Below are 27,601 nucleotides of genomic sequence, written 5' to 3'. Positions count from 1 at the left end.
CCGCACCGGAGCCCGCGGAGCGCCCCGCGGACGAAGCCGCGGCCCGGCGGAAGGCGGCGGAGGCGCCGCGCAGCCCCGCGCAGGCCCGTGAGCCGCCGCGGCCTCCCGTGGTAGCCGAGCCCGGGCAGGAGGAGCCGGGGCCTGGGGGGAAGTCAGGGACAGCGGCCGGGGTGGGGGGACACCCCCGTAGCCTGCCGGGGTGGGGGAGAGACCTCGTCCGCCGCCCCCCGCCCCGCCTGCAGCCCCGCCGGGCAGCCCCGCTCCCGGTGCGGGGACACCCCGGCGGCCCCCCCTGCCAGGCCCCTTCCCCGCAGCTGGTGAGGGAGCTTAACACTCGCCCCCTTCCCCACTAACGAGCCAAGGCTGCGCAGAGGCCCCCGGCAGACAGCCCTGGCAACTATCTAGAAGGAGGTCTGCGCTTCCTCGCTGTGGGACAGTCTTCTGGAGCTCTCTCGATACGAGGAGAGAGGTGTCCTCGGATCTCAGTTTCTGAGGATTGTGAGAATAACCCTTACTACCTACTCCCCCCTGCTACTGAGGAAATTCCTCCCTCAAGCAGAGCGGACAGCCCTTCCCCAGATCAGATAGTAACAGGGGAGTCTTCACAGAAGGAATCCTGTATGCCCAAGAGAGGCAGTCCCCAAGACAGAAATAAGCAGGAGCTCCAGATACTTACCTAGTAATTTTAATTATTTACATCTGCTCAGCAGGCGGCAGAGCAAAACAAGGGAGAGAAAGCAGAGGCAGATTTAGCTTTTTTTTCCTTTTCCAGTTGTTGGTAACTAGAGATAAAGGTAATTTCCAATACTGATCTCATCCTCCTTCATCCCAAGGAAGATCCCTCATCCCCTAATTCCAAGAGGGTTTTCTTCAAATACCCTGTGCAAGGAGGGAGGACACACCTCCTAGTTACAGGGAAAGGAAAAGGCAGATTTCGCTGATAATATCCACAGAGAGCAAGAATTTTTTCAGAGAAAGATATTTGCCCACCCTTAAGGACAAGGTGTACCTAGAGAAAAGAAAAGAGAGATTTCCAGGTAGGGAAACTGATTTCTGAAATAATCTGACTGTCAGTGAAAACGCTGTCTCCCAGGGGAACACCCCTTTAGTACTTAGCTGCCAAAAGGGAGAGAGGATCTCCATCCCAGGATAAAACCAGCCGTTTTAGGGGACTGACAATCCCAAGCAGATTGTTTTAATACTCAAGATCCTGATTTCATCCACAATCCTTTCACCCTCAAAATATTTTTTGAAGAAGCTCTTGGAATAGCTGACAGCAACAGTCTGAGTATGGGTCTCAGAGAAGGAGTGTGAAGGGCAGCACCCCAGCAACCAGCACTGAAGATAATCCACCTCCCTCCAGAAAATCTTCCAGACAGAGTGAGTGACCACATTATATCACCTCTCTATTCCTAGCTGTCCTTCTCTCTTGCCTTCTGTCCTTGTTTTCCATGTCTTTTCTCTCACTGTATCTGCTTTCCTTTTAATCTTTTCTCTCGTTCTGAACCTCTCCACAGGCTTCTTTTTCTGTGTGTCTCTCTCTGTTTCCCTCATTTAGTTCCCTTATATGCTGTATGGAACTGACCTGATTCTCTCCCTCACTATTTAGCTTATGGGAGACCTTATCCCTATTTAATTGTAAGAAACCTCTCTGCCCTTTCCCTTCATTTTTTTTTTTCCTGGTTGATTCGTTCTGGGCTCAGCCTTTTTCATCACTGGTGTGAATTAGTTTCTGTCATTTAGGGGTCATTGAGAAGGGTAATACTGGCCAAAAAAAGCTTTGAGGAGACAGGAGCAGTGATTTGTAGTGCCAGCGTCCAAGGATGCACCCATGGGGTGGAGTTCTCCATGTGTGTCCTACTGTGCTTGTAGCTGAGAATAAAATCATTGTGCGATGCAGAGCTCTCTGTGCTTGGGATCCAAAGGTACAGATCCCCATGCAAGTGCTCTGAGATGTGTGCCCTAATGTACCTAAGGGAGTGTGTGGGATGAATTCTGGAAAGAGTGCCCTTGAGAGTGGGTTCTGTGGTGCGCAGGGGCCTGGAAATGAAAACCGTGACAGTGCTGGTGGAACTGCTCCGAAAGCCAAAAGGAGCCATGTGGTTGCCACCAGTCTTCATTTGTGCTTTATCCTGTGTTCAGGAGCTAGGAACATGAATCCTAATGCTGGTGCTATGTGAGCTGAGCTGCTGCTTTTTGTAAATGAGGCGGTTAATTCCCAGTCACAAATGAGTATTCTGACACCAGTGTAGTGATTTCCTGAGAAATCAAGTCTGAGGGAGATTTCATCTCAAATGAAGCCAAAGCAGATTCCAGTCGTAGAAGAATCATGCCTAAGGGTATCTCACCTGAGATATTCCTGTTTCTGTTCTCCAATGAGATACCAGCGAGGATATCCAAGATCAAAAGGGCCAGGACAAGAACACTTTTAGAAGCCTTTTGGGAGAGCGATGGTTAAACAGGGAGTCCCTGAAGAAGGAACTCCTTGGTGTAATGTGCTAGCCAGATCAGACAAAAGATGCCAGTGATTCCCCATTTTGGCAAAGAATTCTGTCAGTTATCGATAGCTTCCAAAGGTGCCTCCTTCTAAGGGAAGGCTGAACCACCTAGCATACATATATTCTGGGGGTACTGTTGGATGCCCTCCTACCTGTTGCCCTATAGTTATGCAATCAGCCTGTTTTGAGTACAGCTGTGTTATCTAGCACGAGGAAAGAGATAACTGAGGCATTTTGGCCTTTGTACATTCAAGGGGGTAACTGAGTTTTTATGCTCCTGAGGTTAATTTACCTCATGCTGCCCGCTTCTTCACAGTAATGACTTGACATTTTTCAAGTGCTTTTGGCTCTGATGGATGCCAGAGCACTTTACAGAATATATATGCCAGTCTTAAAATTCTGCTCTTCCACAACAATTACTTTCTGCATATGAAACATTTTTTTCCTTCCATTAATGATAAAGATTAAGATTTTTGTACTTGCTGCCTGAGCATTAAATATTCATGACAGGCATACAAGGCTGAAAGTGGTGTGCTGTAGACTAATTGTTGTATATTTGTTAATTGCTGACAGAGCATTCAGTGCTGACTTGGACACAAAATTAAGACAATGTCTGCTGTGAAGATCTTGTAGTCTAAAACACAGCTATGCAAAAGCTAGGACATATTCATAAATTTAAGGGAAAAGGGAATAATTTTTAGAGAGCATAGCTCTTCAGTGTGATCATGTGTTCACATCAAATGTTTGTCACAGGTGAAAATGCAGCTTCCTCTGAGATGGAATACTGCAGCTGTTCTGCACCATTTATTTTATACAAAAGTATCCATAAACGAAAAAGGGAGAGTATTATTTGTCATCATGAAAGTGCAAGATACTTTATAGATACATTTAAATGTAAGTGCTATGTCTATAAGAGTTTACATTAAGAATGTTAAATCTGAATACCTAAAATTAGACTTTAAAAACCACGTTAATGTACCTAAGTAAATAGCCTAATTCTTGTAAATCCCCAGGAACGCAGAGTTGGCTTCAACAGAAGCAATGAAGTCTTCAACATTTGAGTAAAGAGACACTTAGCTATGTGTGTATGGGTTTGTAAATTTAAATCTGGACGTGCATGCTTCCAAAACTTGACTTCTTAGATTGAAGCAGTTTGATGGGCACTCACCTCCCATCTGAGAACTGAGTGTGTGGCATTTCTCAGGTCAAGTTGTTAAGTAATACGAAATGAGAAGGTCTAGAGAGTTATGGGAAAAGGATTATGTTATGATCAGGAGGTTATAGTAATGTTTGTGTTCTGTAAGTTCTTGGGTTTTATCTTGAAATCTGGTTTTGTAGGCAAGTTTCTAAGATAGAATAAGGAGTCTGAAAAGTTGGAACGAAAGAATGAAATACAGTAAACAGTTTGAGGAGTTTGGATCTAATTTCCCAGTCTGAGACAGGGTTGTGACTTTGTAGTACTTCTGGTTTAGATTTTTGTTGGTTTGGGTTGTTGGCTTTTTTTTTTCCCCTCTAAAAATACAGCTGGTGTCTCCAGAGAAGTTTATTCTTACCACAGAGGTACAGGTTACAGCTTACTACCTCCTTCCCTAAACTTCAACGGACCTTCATGGAGTGGGAGATTCCATCTGCATCCCAGTTTGGATCTTTGGCCCTTTACTTTCAAGTGTCAGAAAGGAGGTATGGTTAATGGCAACTGTGATACGGACAGCTGTCCCTCAAGAGCGGGACTGGGCTGATTATCTCATTTTACACAGCTGTCAGAGAGGCACTGGATCTTGGTTGTTAGCAACCAAAAGATGAAATATGCTTTTGGACTAATTTTTCCATTTGCTTCTCCCAGCCTTGGGTAGAACTGTAACCAGTGACTTTCACACAGAACCCTCTATGTTATGTAGTACTCCATTTGCAGAATATGTTTCTGATTGATGCTTCAGAACTGAAACTTTAAAAAAACACATTGTTTCTAGCATTTTCAGCCTGGAAGACAACTTAGAAAAGATGAGTAGTCCCTAGATTTATGGACAGCCTAATATGGTATCTCTAATATGTTTTAACTCTGCAGTTGTGTTAACTCTGAAGCCTGAAGAAAAGCCTTTAACTCACTGTATTGCTGGCAGTTGCACATGTTATTTTAGCAAGAATATCCAGTTGATGTGTTCAACCTCCAAATGCTTGTCATCTTGGTAGGAGGCAGTGTTGCTACTTGCTGTCTGTTCTGCTGGTTTTGTTTCCTTCTTCTTCCTTCTAAGAGATATATGATGAACCTAAAAATCTATAATGTGTTTCTTCTTGTACTCAGGTTTTTCACTTTTAAAGGCTGTGTATTACTGAGAGAGAGCAAGCACGCTGCAGTATGCTTTCACAATTAATTAATTGTGAATTTTCATTTTATGTTTGAAATGGAATTGCATTATACTGGGAATGTTTCAAAAATCAGAGATCTCACAACCGAGTTTAGGGAACAATTTAATGTTGTATCCTGTGGTGCTTTGCCAAGATTTGGACCAGACTGTTGTTTTATACTTCTAGTTTTTGACCTGCCCAGTCTTCTACCCCATCCTATTAAGGACCTTAAACTTGTCTTAGAGGCAGACAGCACAGATTTTGCTGGTACCTGACCTTTGTGAACCCTTTCCTGAACCCCTGGGTTCCGTAGCACTGCGTGATACTTGCATTCTTCTCCTGCACCTTTAAGGCCCAGCATGTTTCCACCCTGCCTACTTCTTGACTCGCATTTCCTCCTACACCCCACTCCTCCTCTCAGTTGTCCCTGCTCTTTGCATCTGATTTCCCTTGCGGTCCCTTTGGCATTCTGTCCTGTGGTCCTACAAGCCTAGAATGCTGCTTTTCTCTTCATCAAGTAAGTATCCCTCGTCTCCTCTCTAGGATTCTTCACTGGCAGGAGTCCTTTCTTACTGTATCTCACAGGTTCTGGTCTTACTTCCTTACCTGCATTTTGACCTGTTCCTAGTTTGGCTTTCATTAGATTATATGCCTGTGGACACATAGGATTTTTTTGTCTGAGGTTATCTCAAGCAACTTTTTTCTTTAATCACTGAAAACGTCCAGTTCTGCTTGTCTGTGAAGTGGCATTTTGCCTCCATAGTCTGCCTCATTCATTCTCTTACCCTTCCTTCTCCTCTGGCTGCTTTCCTTCCTCAGGAATTGGTAGATTTTGGTTGGTTAGACTGAAAACCCCTTGCATTATGTTCTCTAGTTCCCTTTAGCACTTGAGGATCTTGGTTTTCAAAACTGAGGTGAACAGTTTGTTCAAGGCCCAGTACCTCATTCCTTATCCTTCTGAGCTGGTCAGTTTATTTGATGTGAAGTCAAGAACTAAGGGAATGTATGTTCTTTTTTTGGCCTTTTTTATCTGTAAGAGAAACTGAGTAATGAGGGACAGGGTGAGATGATGAGTGAGAGCTTTTATACCTCGAGGAAAAAATATTTGCTTTTTTGGTTTTTTACAATTAGCAATTCAAATTTTGTTTATGCTCTCTGCTGTATAAAGACTGTGGCTGATTATAGCAGAAATATGTAATTACTGTTAAAAGTTCAAATCTGAATAATTGGGAAAGAATCTGAACTCTTTGTGGTCACAAATTAAAGGAGCAAAGTTTCTGAATTCTCAGTTTCCCCCTAGAAAACTGTGGTTAAATAAAACCAAGACAAATTCTCCCTCCCCATCAGGAACTTGCAGAGAAAAGTAAGCAAACTGCTAAAATTGTTACATCTGAAATTCCCTTTATCTGAACAAAGCAGACAAGCTTTGAATGTAGAGAAATGGTCTGGGATTTGGAACACCCATGTTCTCTGCATGGTTCTGCTGCTCCTTTGCTGGCTGACCTTGGGCTGCACGCTTCTCCATGCATGGCTTCCCATTTATTCTGGAATAGGTTATTGTAAGAGTTCCAAAGTATAAGGATGAAAACCACTTTTTAATGGCTGGCTGTTCTTCTTGTTGTTGATTGCCTTAATTACAGTGTGATATTGAACTTTTTCAAAAACTCTATATGCTGTTTTTTGTAACATTAAGAAACAGTGAAAGCACAATGCCCCAGTTAATTCTTGTTTCATAGAAGGACAGTGACTCCAAAATGGAAAGATCATGTACCATATCTGCAGTCTAGAACTGTTTTGTAAGCTGATTTCAGTATAGATTTTCTCACTCCCTTGAAGCTTCTGCTGAGATCTCTAATGACCTTTTCTTGGCCAGGTCTCAGGGTCTCTATTCCATCTTCATCCTTCTTGGCTTCCCTGCTGTTTTTGACACTTGATCATGCCCAGTCTTGAAATCTTGTCCTCCCTTGACTTTTGTGTCAGTATTTTCCTGGTTTCCCTCCTACTGTTCTAGTCATTCATTCAGTAGCTTCTGCACTAAGCTATTTACCTTTTTTTTTTTTTTTTTTTTTAAACAAGTTAGACACAATGACCCACTTCTGGTGTCCTTTCTTTGCTTTTCTTTACCTCCTTCATTCCAGGCATATTAAATTAGGCAACTTTGCATTCTACCTTAACATATTTTTTAAAATTAATTGCTGCAATTGCTGAGGCCAATACAGAACTCTAGACAGCTCCTTTGAGATTTCCCTTTGTTTCCTGCTTTCCTCTGTTGCAAACCTCCACAGCTGGGCCTATAACATGTTCTTGCTCTGAACAGTCAGGATAGGGACTCATCTTCCAGTTCACGGCATGAATCCTTTGCTGCTTTTTTTTCAGTCTCTTTGGGTAACCTTTCTCCTTCATTTACCATCTTTGTTACTGCTTGCTGTGCTTGCTGGCCTCTGACAACTGTGTTACCCTCTTGTCTTGTTAAAAACATAGTTTCTGAATCTGCCCTCCTGGCATGTTTTTACAACACGTTGCCATCTCCTCCTTGACAAGCCTGTACTTTGGCTACCATCCACCACATAAGGTTCCAGCTTCTTGTAGTCACTCTAAGGGGCCTTCACATTTATGTTTCTCCTCTATCTGTTGCTGTCTCTTGCTGCATTGTCCTTTGCTCTGCCAGCAACAGAAGCATGGCATTGTGCTTTTCCATTTTTCGCATGAGGATCTCTTCATTTTCTTCCTCAGCTGACTCATACCTTGATACACAGAGGAATACTGCCAGCCAATAGAGGCCAGACACACTGGAAACTACTTATTTCATAGAATTGTAGAATCATTAAGGTTGGAAAAGACCTCTGAGATCATCGAGTCCAACTGTTAATTGCATATTTGCAATTAACTGTTTTCAAATATACAAGTAACTGTTATTAGCGTATTTGAAAATTATTCAAGAGGTCTAACTGATACTCAGAGGTAGTTGTCTTACTGCATGTACCCCCCTCTCCCTGACCTCTTTTGTGAATAAGGATGATTGCAAAACTAAATAAAGATTGTCATAAGCAAAGACACAACATCTCAAAGAGTGGGACGGTCAGGGTTAGAGCAGAATAACATTTACTTGCAGCTGCCAGGTGACAACTGTGGCAACCATGTATGTGGAAGAAAGGGACTTCTTTCAGTGTCTGTAAGGAGGTGAACAGAAGATTTAGTTTCAGGATGATACACAAAATGGAGCATTTTATGACTAGGATGCAGAAAAACCAAGCAGCAACATAAGTGTTTGAAGCAAGGAGAAACCATTAATGAGTGTGTGTTCTGTGGCTGCGTGGTTCTGAATCCTCTTGACCTTGAAACTTGGTACAAATCTTTGCAAGTTGTGAGCCTGGCAAGGGATTGTCAGGTGTTTTGTCTGCTGGAAGACAGTTCAGCCAGTTTAGTTGAGAATAACAGCTAGCAGAAGAGTAAAAAGGAATTATGTTAAAACAGTGGTTGAGACCTGATTTATGAGCTTCACACAGTATGACTTGATTCTTCTGATCATTCTCCAGCTTCACTTTCAGCTGTGCTTTGCTCTCAAACTCCTCTTTAAAAACAGGCTTTTCTGCTGTGGTTTTGTAACCTCAACTCTGGGAGCGTGTGCTGTATGTACATTTTGGGCACGTGGTATACAACTAATCTGTGCTTGATACCAATTTCCTTATTTCCTATGAATTCAGTACATAGTTCTTGCTAGCGCTTGATACCCATTTCCACAAGTGGGTTGTGGCTTGTTTTAGCAACTATTGCAGAGTTCATATTCACTAATCTATTTTCAGTGGCCTTTGGTGAACAAGTTCTGACCACTTGCAGTCAGATTGTCATTTTCCCTATACTTGGCTGCCATTCCTTTCTCTTATATAGAAGCTTTTCACTGTTGCTGTCATTAAACTGCAAGGTTAGCAGTACTTTTTCACTGAGAGACCCATTTTTTAATGTAAGAATACAGTTTTCATTTATAAGCATGTTACACACAGAAACCCAATTTCAAAGAATATATCTTTGCAATGCTGTGCAGATCTTTTGAGCAAGATATTCTGAATGCTGATCTACTTCTGATGTTGTCTCTAATTTCAGAGACAATCTGGATATTGTATCAGTGTTTGCATATCTTGTATTGGAAGTTTACTGCTGGATGCGATTCTGATAGGCAGACAGTTGAAATCTCTCTCTTCAACTTGTTTGCTCCCATAAGGCTAGGGAAAATACCTGCTCTTAGATACTGTTTCTCTACCACAGATTTTGTGGTTTCTAAGGGAAAATTTCATTCCAGATACATGCTCATAAGTTTGAATTATTCCAAAAACAGTACCCGATACCTTTCTCAGTGTAAGAGTAATTGTTCCGTTAATATTCTTAAAGCAAATGTCAAAGATTTCTCTCCTGCCTTGGCATATGTTTAGAATTACAGCTCCTACTTCCAATGGTAAAATACTGCGTAGTGATTCTGAGGGTGGAGGGATGCTGTAGAGACATTTCTGCTGAAGTGATGTATTTTCATTGTGCTTCTTCAAAGTGCTTGGTTTACTTTTTACTTCAAATCTGTTATTGGGAGGGTTGTCATGGGACATTTGGCTTATTATTAGAATAAATCTTTTCTAGTAGTCTTCTTACAAAGGAAATAACTTCCAGCTCAAAAGTATTTTAGGCTTACCAGTATTCTCAACATAATTTGCTGTTTCTTTTGACAGGTGTTACGTATTCCCCACTTTCCCTTACACGGCACCATAAATAAACAAACTAGTCCTAACTTTGAACACATATTTTCAGACTGTCTAAGGGGTGTCTGCAATATGTGTGTAGTATTTCTCAATGCATTTTTTTTCTTCCTGCATGTTTATATAGCAGACAACAAAAATATTTGATTAGTTGATCTTATTAAAATCTGGCAAGGCACTAGCTGTGCTCCATCGTAGCCTGTTATGCCCATAAAGATACTGTCTCCCTTGACATGAGCATATTTCAGACTTTGGCTGTAATGCCATCTGTTGATAAGTTTAAATAAGCAGGTCATGTTTTGTAAACTAGACCATTTGTCAGTTTCACACAAAGCTAGGACATAATTGCCTTTGGAATTGAATCCTGACACACTTCCAACATGAGGGTTTTGGTGACTTTTATAGTCCCCACAAGACTTCATGCTCCATTAGTACCAAAAATGTCTGTGCAGTCAGTGCTGTTCATTTACTCAGTTCAGAATACAAAATTATATCCTGCTTGTGCACCGTTCTCAAAATGGAGGGAGTCGAGATGTCCAATGTTAAAATGTGCTCTCATGATATTTATGTAATTGGTAAATATTATGAAAATTAATTTGTTTTTTTTATTTTTCCTCGAGATTTTATATGAACCTTATGTTACCGAGATTTCTATTTGTTAAAGGAAAATGGTATCTGTATAACAATTTAATTAGAACAATTAGTCCAGTGATTTATATATGTTAAGCTATGCATTGTCTGGAAGTCTTCATCTTCCTCTAACCCTGATTTTTAGTTCATCTGAGCGTGTACTGTAACTTCTAGCAAATTTCTGTTCAGGATGCCATAATTACGGAATCACCTGTGTTCTTCTACATAGAATATCACTGAACATTGAAAGCCATTCTATCTTGCAGGCTGAGTGGTTCTGAGGAGGGGTGCAGAGCCAGACCACTGTGACATGGGCAAGTGCAGGTTGTGACTGTGCTCATACAGGTGGTACCACGGCGTATGCTCTTCGGTGACAGGAACTTTAAAATCCTCCTGGATTATTTTTCGCTTTGTGGCTCATGACTAGCGAGAACTGTGTGCCCCCTGTTACCACACCTGCAAGCCTATAGTTAATTGGGAAAGTGTTTTCTGGCTTGTTCTACTGCTCAAAAGTAGGGAATGGTTCTAGGGTATGACAGTTTCTCTTACCTCCTTGCCCCAGGGAATGGTTTTCCTTCTTTCCTATGACACTGCAGGCAGAAGTGTACTTTCAAACTGCAGTGCTTTTTTCTTGTCACTGGTGTGATACCTGGCCATTCCTTCCAGGTTAAGTTTTATTTTTATGGACAATACCCAGCAGCCTCTCTCTCTTCCATCTTCATTTGATTCCATAAACATGAACATCTTCAGAAGACTTCTCACAAGTAATTACCAAAATGATGGGTAGACATTTCAGACTGTGCACATAATCAGGTTCCTTTTTTCTAATTTCTTACATGAAACAAGTATCTCTGTGAGAACATTTGCTCAAAGAAGATCAGATTTTTAAGTGTTTTGTTCCTGCTGTCTTAGTTCACACCTTCTTATTTTTGAGGGAAAACGTGTCTGAAAATGGCAAATTTCTCCTGCCAGAATTAGCAAAATTGATTATTTCCCCCTTTCTGTATTGGATAAGAACACAGTGTTTTTGCATGTGTAATTTACACAAGTATGTCAAAATTGCCTTTTTGTCATCAAAGTAGAGGCTATTTCTTCATGCATGTGGTGTTCTTAGGTTTTACTTTTTCTCCTTACACTTTGAGGCAGTTTTCTTTAGTTGACATGGTGCTCACCTTTCTGTTTCAGAAAGGTTGCAGTTGAATAGTTTGGTTTTTTTTTTTTTTTGGTCAGATTGGGGTTGAGCTTTTCTGTTTGCGAAATACCTTAGAAGACAGGTGTATCTCTGAGTATGTTAGAGGGATATTGTTAGTTAGATCACTGGATCTGTGTTTCAGGCACCTAAGTAGAAGTGGTCCTGTATTTATAGGTGTTCTACAGCTACTGTTGTTGCTTGGTAGTTTGTTGTGCGTTTCTTCTCTCTCAAAGTTTGTGTTGAGCAATCTATGTTGAGTCTCCTTTGAATGTTCTGCCATAGTGTTTCATTGGATCAGACTAGCAGCAAATAAAGCAACAGTGAAAGTAAACACAGGAGAGTAAATGTAGAGATTTATTCTAGAATATGCCTCTTCTGTAGGCAGAGCACAGCATGGTTTCATTCATTGTATGGCTCCCTGCCTCAGTCATAACTGAATCTGACTGGCCAGCTTTTGAGTTCAGCCTTGGAGAATGTTTCAGGCTGTAAATGTTTATTAACTGCGTTCAATGTGACCCTCAGAGTGTTGTTCCCCACATTTCATACATTTTTCAGTCCTGATATATAAGTAGCAGTGATCTTGGATAAGATCTGACTGGCTTGGAGCAAGCATTTGCGAAGTAGCAGGGCAGGCAAAGTACAGATTTCTTCACTGTGGCAGTAGGGATAGTCCTTACTATCCAACAGACAGAAGACTGGCTTGCATGAGCTTCGATTTGCTGCTAGTTACAAGTATTCAGAGTAAGGCAGTAGTTTTCCTGGAAAGCTGTAGTGAAGTATTACTAGTCCCAAGCGAATTCGTGGTTATTAAAAGGTATTCAATGCAAGGATTTTTTTTAAAACCATTTTTCTTATGAACTGGACAGATTCTTGTCAGTTTAACTATAGTTTGGGATCAGTGCTTGGCTGGCACTTTTGCATCTCTCTGACCTGTCTGACTTGGGGTTGTACTGTAACTCATTAGTGCTTGGGAAATGAAGACTGCAGACAGTTTCCAGCTGTTGATGGTGGTTATGACTTGGCTACTTTACCCTTGCTTTTTAAAGTCAGCCAAATACATAAACAGATAGAATTTACCTTGTAAAGTGGGAGAATTCTGGTCTTCAACTTTCTTTTTACTTCTTCAAAGTTAATTCTGGCTTGCTAATTTGGTAGGATATTTTAAAATATCCTTGATTTCAATTCAATGTGTTTATTAGTTACTAGTAGTTTTTTCTTTGTTTCAATGGAATCATAAGAGAAGAGTTCAAAAGAAGATTTGCCAGGCAATAAGCTGGGAAGGGAAAGTTGGAAGAATCATCAGCCTCTCTGGTTTGGCTGCAGTCTTGTTTTATTATACCATTAAGTAGTGTCAAGCTGGTGCACCAACCACTTGGATCAGGTGAATGAGATATACAACACAAATTAACAGTAATATTTACTGCATAGCAAGTAGTTCTTTTAAATAATTTAGTAATCAATTACACAGCGTTATTTTTACCCTGAAAATGTTCTGGAATTGCCACCCTACCTAACGTTTGACTATGCCTGATTATTACAGATCCTGTATTGCCAGCATAAAGGCTTTTAAATCCAGTAACATGATAAAGTTCAAACTTGGAAAAAAACCTCTTATTCCACTGCTTTGAAATTTCCCATGTGATTCCTGTTGGGTCTGACTCTTTCTGTCCTAAATTACTGTCTAGTGTCTATGTTCTTAAAGAGCTGCTGTGTTTTACTGAGAAGTGGTTGTTTCAGTACTGGGTGACTAGTGCATTTGTATACACAGATTTTTTTTTATTTATGATTTTGAGATTTTGTTTTGTTGTCAAAGATTTTTATAAACCAATGAGTGGAAATATTAAAATTCTTAGTGTGGGTGTAATCTGACCCAGTTCTAACCTTGCTGTCTCCCTGACGAGTATATTTTACACAAATGCATGAAAGCTTGTGTATTTGATGATGGGCGTGTTGCATATTGGCCTTACATTTTACTGCATAGCAAATCATCCCAGATGCTCTACTGACATTAACCTGGGCAAACCTGAAGCTCTGTGAAAACTGCAGGGTTTTCTTCTGCTTCTTGAATTTCTGGTGTTTCAGATTGGTATCTTATTCTGCCATAGACTTTTATAACCTAATTTTCTTGATTTCTATGCTTGCCTTAAAAAAAGGGAGGAGGGGAATGGAGCTGAGAAATTTGTATTTATTTTACTATGGAGTTGTTAGCACAACTGATATTTCATAATGGCTTAACAAGAAGCAGTAATTTGTTGTCCAGTTGCACCATGGAAATTAAAAATTTTATGAGGCACACTTACAAAATTAAGTTGTTCAGGTTATATTTAGTTCATATTTGTTTTTTCCCAAGTGGAATACTGCTTTTAGTGAGGGCTGTACCTGTGAAGTTACCATGCTGTGTTTTGGGTACACGGTGGTCTGACCATCCCCACTGGATAAAAATATATTGTTTCTTTTCCCTTGTATTATTTAGGAAGGAATAGTCCTGCTGGTTGGGGGGGGGGTGTTGTTGGATTTTTTTTGTTTATTTGTTTTGGGGTTTTTTTGTGTGTGTAAATTTCAAATGTTTGATACTAGATCAAATCAATCACAATGTTATTCAATAATCTACATCTTGAGGAGGGGGATAATGTAGGGCATTTTGCATTTCTCTCCTTAGCTGTATAGCAAGTAGTTGTCCCTATCACGTGATAGTGTGGCAGATAAGTAGATGGGTAAATTAGTTGCAGTTGGGCTTTTCCTTTCCTCCACAGAGAGAAAAATGTTTCCACTTGCCGTAGATACTGTAGAGCTCCAACTGTACTTTTTAGTCAGTGAGTGCTGTGAGTGTGAGTGATAATGTTAGCTGTGCAATTAAGAGGTGTTTTTTGAGGCTGGGGCTTTGCAGCCACTGTCTGTGGAGGTTGAGGGATGGGTTTTGTTGGGGAATTGTGTGGGTGTTTGAGCCCTAAGAGGTGTGGTGAGCACATGCATGGAAAATGAAAGGCTTAGTGCTTATTGGAATAAGGACTTAAGTGCTTTAGTGCTGTGAGAACACTTCAGTGCAGAAGTGAAAGGTATAGTGCATATGGTTGTGGGAGAAGAACCGGTAGCTTCTGTGTCAAAATACTGGGTGCATCTGTCTCTGGATCTGAGCATCCACACTGTTATTGTCAAATACCTATTTTTAGAATGAGTATCTAATTGGTATTCATGCAGATGGGTGTCTCCCTGTCTCATCTGATCCACTCATCTGAGTGATGCACTTGGTGGGAGGTGTCTGCTGACGAATCTTTCCTAAGCAGAGTGCGTTCGTGTCAGTCTGTTCTCTTACATGTATGCATGTGTTTAATTTGTCACAAATGTCTACATAAGTATGTGCACATGTTTGTGTTTCCCTTTTCTATGCACTAGCATGCTCAAAGATAGTACCATCTAAACCTCAGAAATAAAAGGTGCAGAACTTGCATCCCTTCAAGACATGATTCTTCTCTTGATGCAAAGAATAAGCGCAAAGCAGTGCAGGGTTGTGGCCATGGAAACTTATCTACCTCATTCCAGACTTCAAGGGATTGCTCCTAGTATAGTGATGCAACCAGTTGTGAGTAAGAACGATGAACTTTCTGCTGCCTTGTCTGCAACAAAAGGCAACATAAAAGTTTGTGTGCTAAGTGCACAAGTTCCTACAAGCTCATGTTGCTGTTTTCTTAATATGAAATAAATGCTAAGTAGGGATTCCTGGGTACTACTGCAATCCAGGTGTGTTTTATTTTTATGAGGGGAAGTATATAATATTTATGAGAAAAGATCCTGAGTCTCTTCCTACCCTGTGGCAAACTTGTGTGACTTTGGATGAGTAAGTTTTTCCTGTGTCTTAGAATTGGAGAAAACACTTGCCTGCTATGTTGTGAATTAAGCAAGATTTAATTCAATACAATTATATATATATATATATTTGAAAAATTGGTTATGGTAGGCAAAGCTTTAACTATTAAGAGCTTAATATAGTCTGTTCCAACTCGACATGGTAGATGTAATTATCTATATATAGTATTATGCATGATCTTGGTGTTTTAAAATGAGATATGTAATCCTAGCTCTAAGGAATAGGATTCATTATAATGTCACCTAATGCAAAAAAAGAGGCTAGGCCTTAGAGGGAAATTAATTTCCCCCAAAATTAAGATAGTCCTGCCTTTGAAGATGATATAATTAAATTGTGGTTTGTATATGGCATGAATGAGTATTCCCTTTTAGCTATGATTTTCCTCTTACCTGACACAGTAAACCTGCTGGATTAGAGGTAATCTTGGTGAAGGCTACCAAGGTTATATGGATTGGGTGGTAAGGGAGTGAATGTGATACAGATGCTGAAAGGGTTCTGCTTCCTTTGAACAGATCTTGGTTCTTTACCTGGGGACTGTGCTCTGGGTACGACTGCCCTAGCAACGCTACTGTCAGCACTGTCCCAGCTTCTGTCAGTAAGGATGGTCCTCCCAGAGAAACAGTCATAGGCCCCTTTGGGTGATTCTGTCTGGTTGTGAATAAGGTGTATGAACTAGGATGGTCTCCACACAGGTGTTTGTGATAGGGGGAGAAGCAGAGGAGGAATGCAAATGAGTGGTTTTGTTCTCAGAGTTCACCTTGTTTGTGTCTCAGGAGTTTCCTTTCTGCTCGTTTCTCCTCACAGGTACTCCTGCTTCCAGCACCATGGCCTCTGACCTGGAAAGCAGCCTCACTTCCATAGACTGGCTCCCACAGCTTACTTTAAGGGCTACTATTGAAAAATTAGGGGGTTCCTCACAAGCAGGACCTCCAGGGTCTGCCCGAAAGTGTCCCCCAGGCTCACCAACAGATCCTAATGCCACACTGAGTAAGGATGAGGCTGCAGTGCACCAAGATGGGAAGCCACGTTACAGCTATGCCACACTGATCACATATGCCATCAACTCATCGCCTGCCAAGAAGATGACGCTTAGTGAGATCTACCGTTGGATCTGTGACAACTTTCCCTACTACAAAAATGCTGGTATTGGTTGGAAGGTGAGGGCTTGCACTAAAGTACTCTTTTTTGCCTAATTACAAGACTTATTTTCTTAATTCTGTGCAAAATACCCTCACTGAGAAAAACAAGACACATGTAAAACTAAGTTGAGCAACTGGAGAAAATGGAGAGCTAGAAGTGCCATTTTCTCTGAGAATTGTGTTGTATGTGGTGCCCCCTTAAGAAGGAGTGTGCAAAAAAACCCCACCAACAACTAGCAAGAAAAACAAAACAAAAAAACCCCACAAAACCCACATTCCTACCAAGCTCTGCATCATTTTTCTATTTTCACTGCACCTTCTGTAGATGTAGAGGTGGTTCAGCTCCATATTATCATCTAAATCCATCTCTCTTTCTACAGCTTCTGTTCTGTTCCATTCCAGGTATATGTAGTGAGCTTTGGCTTTTGAGTATGCACCATCCTATTTTCTCTACCCGTTCCAGGGCATACTCAGAAGACTGTGTGTTTTTGTTGTGGCACTTACCTGTATCTCTTACTCTCTCATCAGAACTCTATTCGTCATAACCTCTCTCTGAATAAGTGTTTTCGAAAGGTGCCTCGACCGAGAGATGATCCGGGGAAGGTAAGAAATCAGCATACTCCTGGGCAAGCAATTTAAAACTGCAGGGAATAACCTGGGGTTGCCCTTTCTAACTCATGGTTGGAATTTGAAACCTAAAGTGTAGGCAAAAATGGAAGCAGTAGTAAGATTTACTGCAGTACTTTGGCTGCAGACTCATTTACTTAAAGGGAACCTCTAAAGGGGCCCTAGTGGTTTTAGTAATTATTTTTCCTATCTGTGATCTTCAATTGACTTTAAAGATACTGTAAGAAGTCAAAAATGGGGTTGAATGTACCTTAGTAGTTGTGTTTCTTTTTCTTCTTGATCTCTGTGTAAAATGTGGGTCTAGTACAATCTGTTCTGTTATGAAAGACCATAGTGACCGCTGGTGAACAGCAGGATTATGATGTGACAATCATGAATTTCCTGGAGGCAAGATCCATGAAAATGAGAGCAGAACTAGTACCTACCTAGACTGCAAAATATTTAGTGTTGGGAAAAAAAATATCATCATCGCCTTGTTTAAATCTGTAGAAATCATTTACAAGTAAAACTCAAGAATTTAGGAATTTGTTGGTCAAGTAAAGGCTAATAAAGCTCTGATAGTACATATAGATTGTAAAGGGGAATTGCTAGCAAAACCAAGACTTGTCATCTTGACATGCAGATATTATTGTTTAAAAAAACCTCACAATTAAACAAGCTGAGGGAGATGGTGGGGGAAAGAAGTTATGTATTTAGACAGAAAGATTGTCTCTTCGCCCTCATCCTAAAGTTGTCAGAAAGGACCACTTGTTCAGGCCTTTTATTTCAGGTTATATTTAAAGGACTGTGTGGTCTCGGTGTTTATAAATGGAAGTTGTAGATCTTTGAAGATCACTGCTCAAAAATATGGCTTACTCCAGGAAATCCCAACTGACTTAAGGGTATATGTTTGCAGGTGTTCATTGGCACATTGGGCTGGGTTTATAATGAAAATATGTTCTGTGCTTGTTACTTATTCATATTATTCAGATTTCAATTAGAGGTTCAAATGAGCTAAATTGCACTGTGGAATTCTCTTTATACTTATTCAGAAAACAACACACATTATTATAGACTATTTTGTGTTGAAAAGGACCTTTGGAGGTCAATACGCACCCCCACCCCTCTCCCATAGAGGAACAATTCGATTCTGTTCTTGAAGGGTTTGTTGAATTTTGATTATCTCCAAGGATGGATATAGCAAAACTGGGCACTTGTTCCAGTGCTGTTCCACCAGCGTTGTGAAGAAATTTTTCTTCATGTCTGACTATACTTTGCCTTGCTGTAACTTGTTATTTGTTGCCTCTTATTCTTGTGCTTTACATTTTTAAGAAGAGTTTGATTCTGTCAAGTTTTATTCCCTTATGCAGTTGAAGACAGTGGCTAGATCCCCTTAGCCTTCTCTTGTCCCAGCTAAACAGATCTCTTCTGTGAACTGCTTGTACATTATTTGTTTTAGTTTCTAAACGTTGTGGTGGCCCTTCTGTGACATACTTTAGTATGTCAGTATCTGTCTTGCATGGGAACCCCCCAAATGGGCAGAGTGCTCAAACCGGAGTCTCACAACCGTGGAAAAAGAGCAATCCTTCTAGCTGTCTGCCAAATCAGAATATTGAGTTGGTTCTCACCAGTCAATAACAAATTCAAGTTGGGAGGAAGCTACTGAAGGAGATGTGCAGGCCCAAAGAGTTCACCTAGCTTGGATCAAATCATCCTTTTGGTGTCCTGTCACAGAGTGGTGGAAAAGTAGAGTATTCTGCCTTCCACCAGTAGCATTGTATCTCCTTGTTCTGTGCAACCCAGTGCAAAGAGAGGAATGTCTGTGCAACACCCAAGTCTCTGTCTGATGTTTTAGAGGGTGGTCCATGTGGTCCTAATGTTTAGTTGGTGCTGCATTCTGTGGGTCAGTAGCCCCCTGCTTCAGGAAGCTCTGTAATTTAATCATACACTCACCAATGGATCTTCTTTCCAGGGTTCTTATTGGACAATAGATACATGTCCAGATATATCTCGCAAGAGGCGGCATCCTCCGGATGATGACGTGAGTGTTTTTCTTTCCAGACAGCATGGAGCGGGGTGGGAATTCCCTTCTTGTTCCAATGAGTCCTTCCAGCACTGGACCATGTTAGTCTTTTGGGGGCAGGGTGTACAGATGGGGAGACAAAGGCCAGGAATGAATGAACTAGAGTGTTTTTGTCCTGCTGATTGGCTGTTGTTGCTGCTATTCAGTAGCAAAGTTAATCTTGTGTAAAGTCCCTTATCCTGACTTCTCAGTGACTAAGGCCCCGTCCCCCTCTTTTTTTAAGCCATGAACTTCTACAGCGGGGGAGCTGGCTTCCCATCTGCAGTTTCACTTCTCCATCTGTTTTTGATTTCTGATCCTTTCCTTTTCTCTTTCTTCCCCATCCACAGATACCGCAAGACTCCCCAGAGCAAGAGGCAAGTAAAAGCCCCCGAGGGGCTGTTCCAGTCAGCACAGAAGCCTCTTTGCCACCTGAGGCCACCCCTCAGATGTCGATCCAGAGCACCACCCCCATTGCCAACTACAGTCAGGTGAGCAGCAGAGGGAAAGATAAAGTGGGAGGAACAGCACGGGGGAGGATGCATGAATGGAAAAGCGAAGTGGTGAGAAGAGGGAATTGTGAAAATTGTGATATGGAGGCAAAAATAAAGAGAAGCTGAAATTGCAGAGATAGAAAATAAGGAGGAAGTGAATTTTAGCAAAGGGCTGGATGGGGATAAGGATAAAGACATAATGGTATTAGATAGCTAAAGAAAATGCTGGAGCCACTGGGCTGCAGAGGGAGGGCAGTGGTTGGTATTCCCCAAGGAAAATGGCATTTGGGAAGATTTGCTGGGGGATGAGCTAAGTGATACGGGATATCGGTGCATGTTCTGTGTGTATCTAGTCTCTGGATCTCTGTCTCAAGTTACAAAAACCAGTACAAGCTAAAGGCCTTATTTCTTGTTCCCTTAGCAGGGTGCAGGACCTGTGGATGTTGCCTCTACTGTATCAGGGGGGCAGGGCCGTGAAGGAGCTGATGTGCCACCCCCGCTGTACAGTGCCAACCATGACTTCAAGTTCTCCTACTCTGAGATCAACTTCCAGGATCTTAGCTGGTCCTTCCGAAATCTCTACAAATCCATGCTGGAGAAATCATCTTCCTCTCAGCACGGTGAGTAACTACATGCGTCATGTGGGGTGGGCAGGTATCTGCCCACACAGTCTTGTCCATTTGGCATCTCTCAGATCTTTCCTCATTTAGGAGCCTGTGCAAACAGACGTTCCTTCTTTGGCATGCTGTAATTACTTCTGCCAGGAACAGATAAGAAATCTGCACGTCCTTTATCTATTGCTCCCCCTAGTTCTCTTAGAATAAAGAGGATGGTGATTTAAAAATACCTTCTGTTGATACAAATGCATGTACTGAAATGGCAGAAACTGAGAGAAATGAAGTCCCAAAGAAAAGCGGGTCAGAGAAATATTCAGTCTTCAGGCTAGAAACCATAAGAGGGTGGGGATTGTTGCATGTGGAGTTTCTCCGGGAGATTGGAAAGTCATCATTGCTCAGGTCTGGTAAAACTAGGTTTGTACACCTTGGAGAACTGTACTTCTTGGTTTGAGAGCATGGAAGAGAGAGCCCCCAACTCTATTCATAGCCTGCATTTCTGGGATTGAGGAAGCAGCCACCAGAGGGCAGGATCGCTGCAGGGATGAGATGTCCACGGAAAACACTTCAGAAAAGCCTACAGTTCTTCCCACCTTTAAACACTCTTCTAAATACTAATCTGGAGTAAAAAGGAATATGTTATTACATGAGCTTCTCACCTGTGCTCTCAACCATCCCACAGTGCAGGCAAAGTTTGCCACTCTAGGAGGAGCCTCCTGAGCTTGTAGCTTACATGAAATAAAAATTTATATACTTCTACTGCTTTCATCGTGCTGGCACTTGAGATTCCTAGTAGGAACATGTGAGGTATAGGATAAGCGACCTACAGAAAATGTAGAGAAGAACCTTGAGTTGGTGTGTTCCTCTGTTTTTACAAACTTAGCCGTAGTCTGTTGCTTTTTCCTCTCCAAGTCTTAGGCTGTAAGAAAAACATGCGGTTTTTGCGGAAATTTGTAGGCAACTTTGAAGTCAGGATGGCAGTATTCATCCTTTTTCCCCATTGCAATAGTAGGAAGCTCTTATCTTGAATCTAGGCTTGATCTTGAATCTAGTGAAAACCTGAGGCTTGCTTGCAGATGGTCAGGTAAGGGTACTCAAAGTAAGAAGTGAGTAACTCAAGTTAATGTTATGTGGTGCCCCTGTGATTTTTTCCACAATGTGTGGGGAGAATGAACCAGGGAAGCAGACATAAGAGATATGCTGAGCTCCTGGTATTGGGGAATAATGGAGGACATCTGATCTTCTGCATCGGGGGATGCCCGAAATACAGGAAAATAGAAGTGACACACCCAGTGAGTCAGGAGGAATGAAAGTCATGAAGGAGCCCTGATGTGTACAATGTGGTCTGTGTACAAAAGCAGAGCCTTTTATATGTGTGAGAAAAATTGGGAAGATTCCTGACCAAGCGGCTTGTAGAAGGGGACTGAATAGAGCCCTTGGAAACAGCAAGTCTGATGTATCAAGTTATCTGTTTTCTAAATGTTTTGTTGTTTAAGTTTGCTTAGTGGTCATTTATGTGAAAACAACATGCGCATGACATTTCAGGAGAGCAGGAGTTACTTTGGCAAATGTAGGAAAAATCCAGTAAGGAATTTGAGTACCTAACTCTGTACTAAAATCCTGCTGAGTCTTTGTTTTAGAGCCTTTTGTTTTGAGTACAGTTTGGAGTGCAGCAAGTACGTAATTGCGCAGGTCGTGGTTGTTGGCAGCCAGTAGAGGGAACTCCAAAAGTTTCATAAATAGCGGCATGAGCAGTGTGAAATTAGAGATGGATAATGTAAGCAGAGGTCTGATTCAGGCTGCTCTTAAAGCTCCCTCCTCTTTCATTTACTTGGCAGGTTTCTCTTCACTCCTTGGTGACATGCAGCCCTCCAACCACAATTATTACATGTACCAGCAGCAGCAGCAGCAAGGCCCCTCCTCAGTGGGTGCTGCTCCCCCGCTCCACACTCCAACCCCAGAGGGTTGCCCATCCCAAGGGGGAAAGCAGCAGGGTGGTGAGGGTTATGGCCCTCCACCAGTGATGTCCATGCACCCGCCCCCGATGCAGCATGGAGGCTACCACCAGCATCAACAACATCACCCGCACTCCCACCCACAGCAGCAGCCACACCAGCACCAGCAGCAGCAGCAGTCACAGGCTTCAATCAACAGTGCTGGCTTTGGTGAGTCAGGGGCAATGCAGGGAAAATGGGAGCAGTGAGGAGCCCCCAGACAGAAATTCCACAAGTGAGCTTTCCCTAGGTAGTGCCTAGAAAATGGGTGAAAACCAGTTAAGTTTGAAATCTGAGAGGGAAATGACCTCCCTACTGAAGGAAAGGAGTATACATCCACCCTGGGTTTGGGATTCTGTTTAGAGATGCAGGATAAAGTCAGGGCCTCAATTAGAAAGGAGGTGCCATCCCTGGTCTTCCATCAGAGAAAGAATATCTAGCTACTGTACCATCAGGCTCTTTGGTGAAGAGGCACCGATCTTTTCCTATTAAGGGGTGGAGGGAAAGGGCAATCTGCATTGGATTAATCTTGTCCGTGTTTCATTCCAGCGTTTCCCCCTGATTGGTGCTCCAACATTGATTCCCTGAAGGAAAGCTTCAAGATGGTAAACCGGCTGAACTGGTCTAGCATTGAACACTCCCAATTCTCAGGTCAGTGTTGGCCTAGTGACTAGTGATTAGGGCTGTAGTCTAGAACATATGTGAGTGCTGTGTTAAGATGTTTTTTCAATGAATCTGTGTCGAGTCCATTGGTTTCTCAGACTCACCTTATCTAAAATGAGGTGTCCTACTTCATGGGTTCTGTTAAAGATCCTGAAGCACTTGAATGAATACTGCAGGAATTTGGGGCAGGAGGAATTAATTCATAAAAGCATGGCAGAAAGCTGAGATTTTCCCCTCCAACTCTCCCTTCCCCTACCTGAGTCAGTGAGACGGTATCCTTAGATACGGAGCTCTCCAGGCATTTGGTGACAGATTTGAAACAGTGAAGTTGGGTTTGTGAGGAGGAGGTAGGATTTAGGGACAGAAGACAGAAACTCTTTGCATGGAAGACCACAGTGTGACTACTGTCTTTGGCACTTTGTCCTTTGTCCCCCGCAGAGCTGATGGAGAGTCTGCGCCAGGCTGAGCGGAAGAACTGGACGCTGGATCAACATCATATTGCCAACCTCTGTGACTCCCTTAATCACTTCCTTACCCAGACTGGTCAACTCCCTCATCTGGTTGGCCCACAGCAGCCCCCTCGAATCTCTGATTCTTGTGCCCTGAACAGTGGCAAACAGGAGCAATCCATGAACCAAGGTAATTAGGAGGAGACTAAAATTATATGTAAATGAAGGCCCAGTTCTGTGAATGTCCTAAATTACTTACAGCCTTGCCAGGCAATGTAGCACTGAGCAACTCAGAGCTAGGCTGTCAGAGGTGTTCATACCAACTCAGGTTTCTCTGGCTTTAAAGAATGAGGTTGTCCTATGCCTGTGGCATGGACTGACTGCTATTATTTGATGCATACAGTTGACAGGCAACCTATCCAGGAAGAAATATATTTAAAAGGTAAACCCATAAAAGGAGAAGGGGTGTGTTTTTTTGTAAGTGACCAACAGAAAGAAATGGCCAAGTAGAGAGATTGTTATTCCAGATGGCATGAGCTGTAAAGGAGAAAGCACTTGCACCCGAAAGGAGAAATACTGACTGGACAAGGAGTAGGAGGATGCACTCTGAGGAGAGCACAGAGGATATCGTGGTCTTGATAGAACTGTGATGATGTCTGTCATCTAGTACTGAACTAAGTGGATGATATTGAGCCAGCTTGTGGTGTTTCTGGATGAAAATTTTCTTCTTTTACAATAATAGAGAAACTCCTGCTGGTTCCAAGAACAAGATCCCAGATCAAGCTATAGCTTGCAGTTAGGACCCAACAGCTGAACATCTCCTCAGTATCCCGTGGGTCTGAGTGAGTTGCTCTGTGGCTGAGCTGCCACCCCGTCAGTGCCAAGACTGCTGACCAGAACATTAACAATTGTTGGTTTTTTTTTGGTTTTTTTTGTTTTTTTTTTTTTTTACCTCATTTCCTTTCACAGTGAACTCCTATGGTCAGCCCCAGCCTCCCCATCTCTTCTCCGGGCCATCTCCTATGTACCAGATTTCCACCCAGGACTCTCCAGGATATAATCGCCCAGGTAAGGAGTGACATTAAGGTGTATTATACCAATGAACATTAAAGAATTGTTTTCCAACTCCTTTATGTGTTTCTCCCAAAGCACTTAGTAATCAAACGGAGCACTGCAGGTAGAGAGAGAGGCTAGACTGCAAAAACCCCTCCATTTAGGGTTCTGCCATAGCTTTGGGAAGGCTTAGGGTGTCAGTGGCCTGATTTCTTTCACTTCACATAAACAGTCTCCTAGCTCAGCCTCACCCTCAGTTGGTTGCTTAAAGACAACTCTACATGAGAAGCTTCTGTTGATGAAGTCCTCTGTGCTCTATCAGCAGTCAGCAGTGAGGGAAGTAAAGGAGGCTGAAACTTAACTTCTGTAGAAGATGCTGTGGAGAATTTCACAGCAGACCACCTAAAGACATTTGTAGGTGCTGTGTGACAGAGAAATTGATGCCACTAGTGTTCTTGTTTGTTAGACTATTGGAAGGGAGAAGGCCCAAACAACTTTGGGTTTTTTTTGCCCAAGAGCCCCCTGTGAAAGAGCATGTAGTTCTTTATTCTAACTGTTCTCTTTCCTTTTCCTTTTTTCTTGTTTTTGGCTCAGCTCATCATCTGGTCCCCCGGCCTCCAGGACCTCCTCCAGGTGCCAATGAGGAAATCCCCGATGATTTCGACTGGGACTTGATCACCTAGCGAGTTACAGACTTTATAGCCCGTCCTTTGTGAGGGACGTGGGAGGGGGGAGACGTGGGGTCAATGGTGTCAGCACCGCCCTCCCCAGCCTCCCTGCCTTGCCTGTATATAGATATATATTCTCTATCTCCGCCAGAGAAGCCACCGCAAGATGCTGCCGAAGATAATCCTTCCTTGCGTCCTGTTTTATCTTCTTTTCTTCTTTTGTTTATTATTATTATTGTTATTATTATTATTACCAGTAATTGAGCACAGCCCTCCCCCTCCTCTGGTGGCCTCGGACGCATCGGATCAGCTCTTTCATGTTGCGTAGTGCCCTGTGGAGGGCAGAAAGATGGGTCCTTGGTGCCATGAAAAGACCTTGGAAGGCTGAATCCTCGAGTGCATCTTTCTCTGCCTCCGTCATTTTGCGTTTAACAATCCCTCTTTCCCTTCAAGGTGGCCGGTGAATCTGTCGTATTGGCTACTGGAGTGAGAGAGCCTAGTGGACCCTGGGAGCCTGTAGTTATGTTGTTTCGTAAATGTTGTAAAGGTCAGGGGGCTGAAGGGACACTGGAGGAGTGATCTTAGCTCTGTGAACTTTGTCACACCAGCCGGAACAGCAAGAAAAGAAGTGGTGTTCCCAAGTACAAAGAGAAGGTAATCCCTGAGGTAGGGAGAGCTAAGCTGAGCTGGGAGGGCAGACCTGAGTTTGGAGAAAGGAGAACGTGGCAGAGATGGTATTTCAGCAGTGAAGTTGGGTTTCACAATGCAGTGCCATCTGTGAAGACAGAGATTTTGAAGGGAATCCTGACCATTTCCTACACTGCTTTTTGCAGTCTCCAGGTGAAGCTTAAATACCCATCAGGTAAAGGAAGCAGTCAGGGGTCTCACATGTGATTCAGAAAATTCTGTTCCCCGGAGCTTTTAATTTCACCCTCTATCCTTTCAAGCCCTTCTTCTGAATATGTAGTGAGGCTCTTACTTGCATATGCAAATTTGGAAATTTTCTCCCATCGGTATTTGTCCAATTGTTATTTGGCTCTCCACCCCTCAGATTTCTTTGGAGACTGTCCTTGCCTGTGTTTTGAGAGTGCCAGCAGCAGGAGCCTTGTTGTGTAGCTGCATGTCCTGTGTCAGGGGTTCCCACTTGGTGAATGGGCTCGTGGTGGGCAGATGAAGCTGCTGCACAAACTGGGGGGGAACTGAGGGACTGCTGGTCAAGGGCTGGACCCTCTGGTCAGGTACCGGGAGGCCCTCATGAGCAGTTTTTGTAAGAAGGGCATTAGAAAAGAGAGGATGAAGCAGGGCAGGCTTCTAAACCGAACAGCCGAAGAGTGTAGTATAAAAGGGAGGTGGGTGGGTCAGACCCCTTCCAGTTCGTCTGGAGAGATGACAGAATCTGGTGTAAATCCTTAAGGATGAATTTTGTCAGCACTTGCAAATCAGGAAGGTGGAAAAGGTGCAGGAGCAGGAGTGAGTGTTGAGATGCCTCCTCCCCAAAAGCTATGTCCTCTGTTCCCCTTTTTTTCTGATATGGCTCTGTTCTGTCAAACCTCTTGTTTTCTCTTAATATTTTGTAAAGCCTCCCCCCAGCCCTTATTCCCTGTTTACCAGTAAAGGGAACAAACATGGAAATAGACCATCATGGCCACTTGACAGACCTGCGGCAGGGGAGTAAAGTAATAACCTCTGCTCTGACTGCAGGAAGGTGGGGAACTGCCATTGCTTTTTCAATTTGCTATAGGGATAAACAAATTGGAAATTGGATCTTTGTCAGGGAAGTGGACAGAGTCTTGTTGTATTGGGAGGGGAGAACAACACTTTTTCTTTTTTTCTTTTTTTTTCCTTTTTTTTTTTTTTGGTTTCTTTTTTTCGTTTTAAGTGTGTGTTTGGGGGGGAGTTCATCATTGAGTATTTCCAAGAGAATTGAGGAATCCCAGACAGCTTCAACATGGAGTCAGCTGTTATCTCTGCTGATTCAGGATGGGAGTAATACATCTTGGAAGCATGTGTGATAGGTTTCTGTGGGAAGTGGCACCAGAGATAACTCATGGCAGGTGCCAGTTAGTGCTTTGCAAAGGACATTAGTGAGAGCCGGCCCTGTGGAAGTCTGAAAACACCACCGGAAGAAAAACAAACCAAGATGGCTCCTTCTGCGTATCCAAGTGCTCCTCATTTGCATATTTGCCTCATTTGCGTATTAAGTTGTGCCTCATTTGCATATGTAAATACATGCCGGTCAGTGTGCAAATTAGCCTCGTTCCTCTGCCCCTGAAATAAATGTGTGTTGTTAGTGCGTGGGAAGACATCGATGGGGTGGGCAGCACTGGCCTGCAGGGAGGGGAGGGGGGCCAGCCTGGCCTGGAGGAGGGTCCTGCAGGCCCCTCCAGCCCGGTGTGGCCCCCCTCCCGGTGCTTCGTGTCAGTGGTCAGGGAGAGAGGGGCGTGGTTTCACGAGTTTATTTTTGTGCATGCTTTCTTAATAAAAAGAAAAAGTGAATGTTTATGGTTTAACTCTTTTGGTGCCAGTATTGATTTTTTTCCCCAGCGGCGCCCGTCAGGTTGGCTCAGTTCCCACCTACTTACCTTA

The 27,601-nt window shown here is 42.6% G+C and overlaps 1 protein-coding gene across 2 annotated transcripts; it reads left to right on the top strand.

Annotated features, from left to right (window-relative positions):
* The first annotated feature begins 76 nt into the window (after positions 1-76).
* On the top strand, positions 77-27,525 carry FOXJ2 (forkhead box J2). Of its 2 annotated transcripts, none has more exons than XM_050331484.1 (11): positions 77-1,380; positions 16,078-16,430; positions 16,941-17,015; positions 18,991-19,059; positions 19,431-19,571; positions 19,999-20,194; positions 22,027-22,353; positions 22,732-22,833; positions 23,284-23,484; positions 24,264-24,362; positions 24,942-27,525. In XM_050331484.1, exons 2-11 carry the CDS (start codon positions 16,098-16,100, stop codon positions 25,028-25,030), a joined length of 1,632 nt encoding a protein of 543 aa, XP_050187441.1. In that variant the 5' UTR covers positions 77-1,380; positions 16,078-16,097; the 3' UTR covers positions 25,031-27,525. The 2 variants fall into 2 exon arrangements, with proteins under 2 accessions (XP_050187441.1, XP_050187440.1); XM_050331483.1 differs by having other exon boundaries at positions 81-1,380; positions 19,996-20,194.
* The last annotated feature ends 76 nt before the right edge of the window (positions 27,526-27,601 follow it).

Source organism: Myiozetetes cayanensis, unplaced genomic scaffold (genome assembly GCF_022539395.1).
Source record: "Myiozetetes cayanensis isolate MyiCay16 unplaced genomic scaffold, myiCay2020 scf5-8, whole genome shotgun sequence".
In the NCBI taxonomy this organism is placed as follows: Eukaryota; Metazoa; Chordata; class Aves; order Passeriformes; family Tyrannidae; genus Myiozetetes; species Myiozetetes cayanensis.
This window is presented reverse-complemented; position numbering and strand designations above follow the sequence as displayed.